General features: G+C 36.6%; 1 protein-coding gene across 1 annotated transcript; it reads left to right on the forward strand.

Moving 5' to 3' along the window:
• Positions 1-2,603: 2,603 nt before the first annotated feature.
• Positions 2,604-8,386, forward strand: il10ra (interleukin 10 receptor, alpha). Its single transcript, XM_056756677.1, has 7 exons — positions 2,604-2,827; positions 3,994-4,108; positions 4,202-4,371; positions 4,458-4,600; positions 4,777-4,927; positions 5,030-5,142; positions 6,101-8,386. The coding sequence occupies exons 1-7, from the start codon at positions 2,764-2,766 to the stop codon at positions 6,953-6,955; spliced, it is 1,611 nt and encodes a 536-aa protein (XP_056612655.1). The 5' UTR covers positions 2,604-2,763; the 3' UTR covers positions 6,956-8,386.
• The last annotated feature ends 1,033 nt before the right edge of the window (positions 8,387-9,419 follow it).

Genomic DNA, 9,419 nt, shown 5'->3' on the forward strand with positions numbered 1-9,419 from the left:
TGTTACATAATAATGAAATTTAGCAGTGACACAAGAAAAGCCCTCAAGAGAAAAACATCAATAAAGAAAATGAAACCACATGAAAGCCCCTTAAAAACAGAAGTAAAAAAGTGCAGCACAGTATTGGATATAAAACGTCATTTTAGGATAATACAAGTGACATATATATCGAAATAGAAGTTTAGGTCTGGCTGTTCTTTATGCTTCTAGCTCTGATTTTAACTTCTTTAATAAAACTGACCTGCTTTTTAAAATCTGCCATTATAAAGTGAAATTTTGACATTTGTAAATATATATATTGTTAAATGCTGCAGAATGAAGCAGGAAAAAGTGTTATTTTGTGACATTCAACCTTGATGTGGGGTTTTTATTTTTTGTTTGATCCGTGACTTCACAGACAGCCATGACAACACAAACTAGGTACTGATCTCAATATGAGCTTCTGTGGTGTTCATGAATTCTGTGTCTAAAAATAAACGTGCCCTAGATATTTTGCCTAATGTGTATCTACAATTTACTGTACTGTGATTCATCTTGAGATGTTTGCTCTATTTACATTCTCAGGTCATATTAAAACATATACAGCCCGGTGTTTGTCGGTTGGAATTGTTCGATTGCTTACTGTCAAAACAACATTTACATTACTTTTATGAATACATACGTGATTTGCATATCCGTTCATTGAGACGCACTTGCAAAAATGCAAGTTAGTGTGCGAATACAAAGTTTGAATATGGTTTGAAAGAGGTGTATGAACATGCGTACTGTAGCCTCTGTTTATCTGCTTTCAGCAATACATATGACAAAAAAAAAGAAATGTATTTATTCAGTTTCCAATAAATTCTTTACTGATCATCACTACACCTGAATTCGTTCAAGGTCAAATTAGGACACCAGAATCATGATCTATATCTTTAATGCTTAGCTGCACCGTATATATTGATAATGCATGAATAAAGTTCCAAAGTGCAGTTTTTTTGAGAATCTATAGACAGAAATGCAATATAATATAAATAAATATGTCTTCATAGGATTATTACGACCTTAATGAAGCTTTATGTTTTTATTACCTTGGATATTGATATTTCTATTAACATACACTGCAGGTCCCCTTACATGGAATTCACCATGTTATTTCTACTGTAGACCGGACAAATTGCTCTACAGAGCACGTTCTGGAAATTCGTTTTCTCCTTTGGCAAAGAAGCAAAAACGTGATACATCTAACTCCTTTGTTGGTTGCGATTCACAACCTCAGCACTAGAAGCTGCTCGATTTCATACACTAGATGTTGTTTTATCCGGTGTATTCACACAACACTTTGTTACAAGTGGGGCATTCGTGGGAACTGAAAATGAACCCGTGCTCAACAAAAGCTACAGGGAAGCTTCCAGAATCTACAGTGAGGCTGTGTCATACTTCTATCTGCTAAATAACATTTTTACTGAAAACCAGAACAAGACTTGAGAGATGTAGGCCTATATGTCTAGTTTCATGTGGTCTAGCTGAGCTCAACAGGTGTGTGAAAATCCTCTTGTAAGACTGCTGATCTTGAATCGACCGTTACTTTTTATAAAGTGAAGTTTCATATATGTAGTGACGGGGAACTGATCCTTGCATAAGTTTCACAGGAAATTGGTTTTTAGGCCTTTTTATGCATGCCATTATGAGTGAGAAGAATTACTGGGTTACCACACATGAAAAAAAATATGGATTTCAGTTCTTTATCGAATGGGAAAGTGAGAAGTGTAGACATAAACAGGCACACACACAGTGGATTACGGTAAAATAATGATTTTTAAACATATGTTGTTTTTTTCAAAATCGTGTTCTTCTAAAAAATGCTTTTCAGTTTACTTTCTTGATGATGAAGTAAACCAGTATCATTTAAGCAAACCAGCCTATCATGTTATAATTCAACGAAAAAGAACAGAGAAATGAAACCTCAAAAGAGTAAAATTACACACAATTGACAGCTAATTTCTTCTAAGAATCGTACGCGCCTGCAGCTGCTTTTTTTTTCTCTACGGGGAAATCAGCGAACTATAGATGTGTTAAAGATAAGCCCTGTGGGTTCAAAAGTGAGGTTCATCAGACCAAAGTGTAAACGTGACATGTTGAATGAATCTTCAGATATACCAAATGCATGCAACTGAAGAAGTGCAAACATGTCTCTATATGTGACCTTGTATGTGAAAACACCAAAAATACTTTTTGTGTTTTTTTTCACATTCTGGCTCACATACATACATACTGTTCATACATATTTCAATTGTGTTGACTTCTAATTGAGCAATGCAATATTTTAGAAATACGTAGTGCATTGGTACTTCCCAACTATGCTTAAAAAAAATAAAATGTGTCAATGGATCTACATTTTACATTTGAGATTTTCCACTAGTTCTATGTTTACACTATTGTTCACAGCCACATTTGCACACTTTGAAGGCACGTACATAACCACAAATGAAAAAAAAAACATGCTGTTATCTCTGAGTGGAGGAAATTTCAGCTATGACGGAGGAGAGAAGCAAAACAGAAAGAGAGGAAGTTGCTGTGCTGATACATAGAGTTAACCATTCAACCACACATTCACATGAGAGAGAAAGAGCGACGTACAGTATTAGAAGAGTAACTGAATGCTGAGCTGGTTTAAAGACTGTGTTACGATTATTTATTCAAGTATTTGGTTCTTTGGAGTATTGGGTGGTGAACGGGACCTGAATTTGTTAGTGGATATGCTGCTTATAAATTGATATAAACATGGATTTCACCTCATGGATCTGTGTGCTGGTCATGTGGACACAGATTGGGCTTTATGTAGCAGGTAAGAGAAAAATATGTGTAGAATGTTGCGTCTATGTATGGCTTGATTTTAATGTCTGCGTTGTTAGATTATTTGACATTATACTCAATACATGCATTTGAAAAGTAGTAGACTATATCTTATCTTTCTTGGGATTTTTAAAACCTTTCGTGTTTGAGTAGATGACTCAAATATGATTTTTAATAAAATATACCTTTTTTAATGTATGATTTGGGGTAGATAGTAAAGAAAACAGCCAATATGTGCCCAGAATACATGGGATCTCCAAAATAATGTTAACGAAAACCTCAAGAAAAGGCATTTATGTGGCAGAAAGCCACTTTCTTAAATGTAATGTAAATTAACTTTTATCCCACCTCTGTCATTTGTGTTATTTACTAAGGTCAGTGGGAGTTTCAGTGTAAAGGCACTCACAGTTTCTGTCAAAACAGTGACGTGATCAATGTTAATTCCAGGTTCATTTTGGATATCCCCTGTGAGCAGTGTTTCTCTATCAAACACCCCCAAATCTCTCACAGCAATAAAAAAATAGATATCTGGATTAATCAAACAAATAATAATAAGTTTGTCTTTAATAAAAAAAAGTTGTTATCTTATGTTATGTTATGTTATATGGTGTTCTGTTGTATTATGTTATGTTATATGGTGTTGTGTTGTGTTATGTTATGTTATGGGCTGTCAAACGATTAATCGCATCTAGAATAAAATGTTGTGGTAATGTAATATATGTACGTGTACTGTGCATATAAATTGGTATTTATAACCACAATGTCATGCACATACCACATGTTTATATTTAAGAAAAAAATAAAATAAACATTTTTATATAATTTAAATAATTAAAACTAAATAGATACATGTCAATATTTCCTAAATATGTGTACAGTATGCGTATGCATTTATAAATACAAAATAAATATGCAATGTACACATACATATATTATGTAAACACAAACTTTCATTTGCAATCGTTTTGCAGCCTCAATTACTTTACATTATATTACATTACATTACATTACATTATAATATATTATATTATAATAAATAACATCTAAAATACTGTACAGAACAAACAACTTACATCTAAAATGGGAAGTGAATAATGCTTACATAGACTCTGGGAAAGTTTGGAAATAATTTTTGTCATTTCTCTTTTTTCATAACAGGTGCAGATCAGAAAATAGAAGTAAATTATGAAATATGGGAAGGAAATGTAACTGTGTTCTGGGACCCCCCTGATGGAGCTCCTCTAAATGCCCTTTATCAAGTCCAGCTGTCAATGTAAGGAGAACATTTTTCTTTCATCAAAACACAAAATTCATCCATTTTCTCATTTCTTAAACTAAATTATTTGTCTTCTCATTTCTTTGTTAGATATGGGCAAAGTGAATGGCAAATAGTGCCAGAGTGTAACATGACTCAAGAAACTACATGTTATCTCGGAAACCTTATATCCCCATCAGAAGATATAAAAGTAAAAGTTGGACTGTTTCAAGGCATTGGCTCTTTCTGGTCAAGTGGCAAAAGAATTCGTTTCATGAACAGTAAGTTTTTGATGGACACAGAATGCAGGGAGATTTTTTTTTCACCTTATAATTGTCTCAACTCTTAATGTATTTTCATGTTTTAGTGAAATTGTTAGCTCCAGAGTTCCACTTGTCTTCCACCACTAAATCGGTGAAGGTTACAATATTCAGGAAGGAGTATCTGGCAAAGCTTTTTGAATATGGCCCACGTTACACAGTCACTCTGCACCCCAAAGGAGACAGTCAGGTAGAGTTTTCATTCACACTAGACCACATACATTTAATGTGTTTCTACTCTGTTCCAGTGTCTAATAATATTGCGATTGAAAGTTTAAGAGAGTTTCTGTCAAATTAATGTTAAAATTAGTATTTAAGTGATTTATTAAAACGAATCAGTCTATAACTATGATTTCTTCGATTTAGGCTATAACACAAATTGACGAGGATGAAGACGGTGAGGTTGACTTTAGTTCATTACACTTCTTGCGGGAATATTGTGTCAACGTGACAGTGGATATGCCTTCCTTAGATGTAATGAACTCCTCATTACAGCGTTGCATATATACATCAGCAGGTATGTATATATAATATTATTATAGACATTGACATTGTATGTCACAACAACATTTTTGAAAGAAATGTAAACCATTGCATTTGGTTTCCTCTTGTTTGACAGACAGGTCAGTGGTGATCTCCATAGCAACTCTTGGGGTAGTTGGAACCATGTCATTCTTCATGTTTGCCATCTGTTTCTTCCTGAGGCGTCCTGGTAAAATGCCTGCAGCTCTGGTGAGTCATCCTGCTGATTTTTATATCAAAGCAGTTTCATCAAAACTAAAAGTATAAAAAGCCAGTTTCGGGGTTTAAAAAAAGGAATAAAGTCAGATGGCTCAGGGTTTTGACGCCTTGGCGCTTACAGTGGAGGAAATATCAGTTCTCCTTTCGAGGAACCAAGGCAGAAGGGTAAATGCTGGGGACTTTTTGATATCTTAATCTTACTTTGCATCTGCTCTAGCATGATCGGGACAAAGTTATAGGTTTAAACCATCACACAAAAGTTTTTCCTGTAACTCAGTGGTAAGAGCATGGCGCTAACAATGCCAAGGTCGTAGGTTCAATCCCAGGGGATTGGACATACTTAGATACAAAATGTATGGTGCGTCTGCCAAATTCATAAATGTAAATTCATTTGTTTAAAATAGCAAAACAACAGAGAATGTCCAAAAAACGAGACTAGGTGCTTGTTGAACATTTGTGGAATGTGTCATGGTTTAATATGGTAAACTGCACCTACACTCTGTAAAAGCTGTGAGTGTGAACTTTTTTTGTGTGAGCGTGGTTACCACGACCCTTTGGTTAAACACAATTGGAGGATGACTGAGAAAACGGAGGCTGAATAAAGGTTGTAAAATGCCATAATATCAAAGTGAAAGTTCATCCAAAAAATCGTTTATTTGCCCTCATGTAATTTTAAACCTGTATGATTTTCTTTCTTCCGTAGAACACAAAAAAATATGTTTTGAAGAATGTTGGTAACTGAACAACATGTTACCCATTCACTTCTATTGTACAGACACACTCAATGGGTACCGCCACTGGTAACCGACAATCTTCCAAATATCTTCTTTTGTGTTCTACCGAAGAAAGAAAGTCATACAGGTTTGATATGACAAGAGGGTGAATAAGTGACAGAACTAACACTTTAATACGTTGAATTGTGACAAAATGTTATGTTACCTTCCACCAGAAATCTGCTGTAAACGGATGGCGCCCCATGAACATAGGATCCGTCCAGATTGAGACCATCACAGACAAAGGGTGGCTGCTGATGAGCAACAAAACAGAAGAAAAGTTACAAAAAAATGCACTAGAAAATACAACATTGTTCCCTGATGAAGAGAAAGAGAGGAGAGAAAGTACAGACAGCGGCGTGAGTGTCGGCCAGAAGGACTCGATAAAGCACAGAGGATCAGATACACAGACAGTAGAGGACGACAGCGGCTGTGGAAGCATGACAGGATCTGAGGACGGAGGAAGAAGAAGCATGGAAGAACTTCCTTCTCTGGACGGAGGAAGCAGCGGCGTCGAGTGCAGAGAGGACAGCGGTTTGGGTATGGGGAACCGGGATGGTTCCGACAGTCTCAAAGGGGTGGACAGCGGACTCCTTTGTGAGGTAGTGGTCGTCGGAGATGGATATCGGAGTCAGAGCCCTTCTGTGGATGAACAAGGTGAAATAACCGTACCTTGTGATGTAGATAGTAATATGGTGAGCCCGAGTGATGGCTACAGGTCCGGTCATGTGACATGCTTGTGTTCCGACTTCGAAACTTGCATGTGGTGTAAAACTAGGAAGATCTCAGCGACAGACAGTGCTTCAGCGTCTAATGAGCAAACCAATTGCACTTTTACACTGGAAAATAATGACAGACCTTGCTATTTAAAAAACTCTGAGAAGGAAGTCATTGTGGTAGACGAGTTAAATACTCAGTCAGACTGTGAATCATCCGCTCTTCTGATTTCCTTTCCCTTATTTCATGTACAAAATCTGCAGTTGGACACTTCGTCTCTTACATTAGGAGATGTAGAACTGACATTCACGTGAGCAAAAGGTTTCATGTGCGTATAAGCAAATAATGGCCACAACAAAACGGAAGTGGTATGGACATTATACATACCTGCTCTTCCTTGTGCTATTCCCTGCAACTCACATTCATGCTGTAAGAAATGTTTACAGATACAGCAGAAAGATCTCTGGGGCATCGTTCGATGATTGCTGTACACATCGAGTCATTTTGTTAATGCCCACCGGGAGAAATTGGAGAATAACATTACACCAATGTTTCCCTGATAAAATGTGAGATATGAACTGAATGTGGCTTCTACAGCTTGACAATGAGTAAACCAAAAATGTTGGTGGTTCAATAAAATGTCATTGCCAGCTTTCAACATAAGATCGTGATCTCAATCCTGAGTATTTCACCCACCACTAATTCAGTTTATTGTGGTTCTTTTGGTGTTGATTTGATGCAGATTTGCACACACTTGTATTTTTCTATTTGGTCTATTTATTTATTTATTGACTTAAAGGGATTGTTCACCTAAAAGTTCTGTCATCATTTACTCACCCTCTTTTCGTTTCGTTCGCATGACTTTCTTTCTTCTGCAGAACACAAAGAAGATATTTTGAAGAATATTGGTAACGGAACAGCGGTGGCACCCACCGGCACTGTTTGGTTACCAACTTTCTTTGAATTATCTTCTTTGGTGTTTTACAGACGAAAGAAAGTCATACATTTTGAAAATGAGATGAGGGCGTGAAAATGATGAAGGAATTTACATTTTTGGGTTTATATGTTGAATTGTGTTATATGTGACAACTAGATTTTGTACATTTTCTGCATCCAAAATGTTTTCTGTGTATCATCCAATACATTTAATTTGTAATTTAAAGAATGGCAGGGACTTCACAAAACACACACACATACATAATCAAATGAAGAATGTACTTCCTATTCTATAAAACATATGCAAATGAGACAGGAAAGACATGCACTTCCTCTTGTGGAAACCCACAAGACCCTCTTGACAGTTCACAGGTTGACATGACATGCAACTTTCTCGGACGGCAAAGTAGAAGGACCTCATAGGAATCCTCAGTGCTTTTTAACAAACATTATTTCACTTTTAATAAAGATGAGCAACCCATGAGCGATTTTAGACACTTAAGTTTAGATGTAAATCTAGCCTTCCAGATTTAGAACTAGCACAAATGTTTATGCGGTACTTCTAGACTTTCACATTAGACGACATTGAGTGGTTTTGCAAGAATGAGAGTGAAACTCCGACCAAATATTTGACCTCCATCTTCAGATAGAGAAGGAAACACACGGTACTTTTTTTACCCAAATCAACACAGAGTTTCCTGACTGAACACATCGTCACAGTTATGAGGAGGGTTACCCAATGATGGTGGAAATGTACGGAGAAATGTATGACGGGGATTCCGGGCTGTGCATTCCAAGATTAAGTACACAGTTATTGTGTCATTTTAGTTCTCAGTCATTGTATACATGACATTATATTTATTAAAAATGACTGACTGGTTTGAAGTTCCCGTGTATGAATTTGGTGCCATCTATCAGTGAGGCTGCGAACTGCAACCAACGGCTCAGTCTACCCCTCCCTTTGAAAGCCCTACGGTGGCTGACACTGGACATAGATGTTGTCGAAGAATAAAATGTAATTACTAAATACGTTCTGTAGAGCAGTTTTCTCCATTTAGGGCTACTGTAGAAGCAAATTCTATGTAGATAGAAATTGCTCATTCTCATGTAATGAAAAGCACAACGCTTCATTATGTAAGGTCTTTATACACCTCTGAAGACATAGATATATCATTGTTATGAGTTCAACTCTCCTAGTTTATAAGATTAGATCTAAACAATCTACTACGACTTTTTCAGCAGCAGATTTCTTCACAGGCCTTTTAGTCTGTAAAGAAAAGATACGTCTTAGAAGAATAGTGGAAAAAACAGGCGTTTCTGCGGCCCGACTTGTCACTCCTCCCATGCAAACTGTTAAGCGCTATTGCAATCGTCTTCATTCGCAGTGGTTTCCCAGCGCCCCCGCAGATAGTGTTGCACAGACATTGAATGGAGAGATTTAAATCATACATTATCATTTCATGGTTTGTCCAAAACATTGATATGATATAAAGCAGGATGCACCTCCGTGCTTTTATCAAGTTTTAGCATTAAAACTGAGTCATCAGACCAACAAGGACACGCACACGCAGAGTGTAGATGGAACACTGTGAGGTAATTTCTGGCGAATGTTGTGACACAAACGGCCTGGCGCTCAGCTCATAGATGTGCCTGAGAGGATGTGGTGGGTAAAGCTTGTGATTTTGTACAGCTAGACGTGCCTCAATAGGTTTGTACATTTCTTTCTTGGGCTGAAAGAGGTCTAAAAGCCACGACAAATGTAACAATATTTTGTTACAAATTTATTTATATTTTAAATGGTTTTAAGTTATTTATGAATGATAGCATTTCACAACGGCATTG

The sequence above is a fragment of the Triplophysa dalaica genome, chromosome 9, assembly GCF_015846415.1.
Source record: "Triplophysa dalaica isolate WHDGS20190420 chromosome 9, ASM1584641v1, whole genome shotgun sequence".
NCBI classification, from domain to species: domain Eukaryota; kingdom Metazoa; phylum Chordata; class Actinopteri; order Cypriniformes; family Nemacheilidae; genus Triplophysa; species Triplophysa dalaica.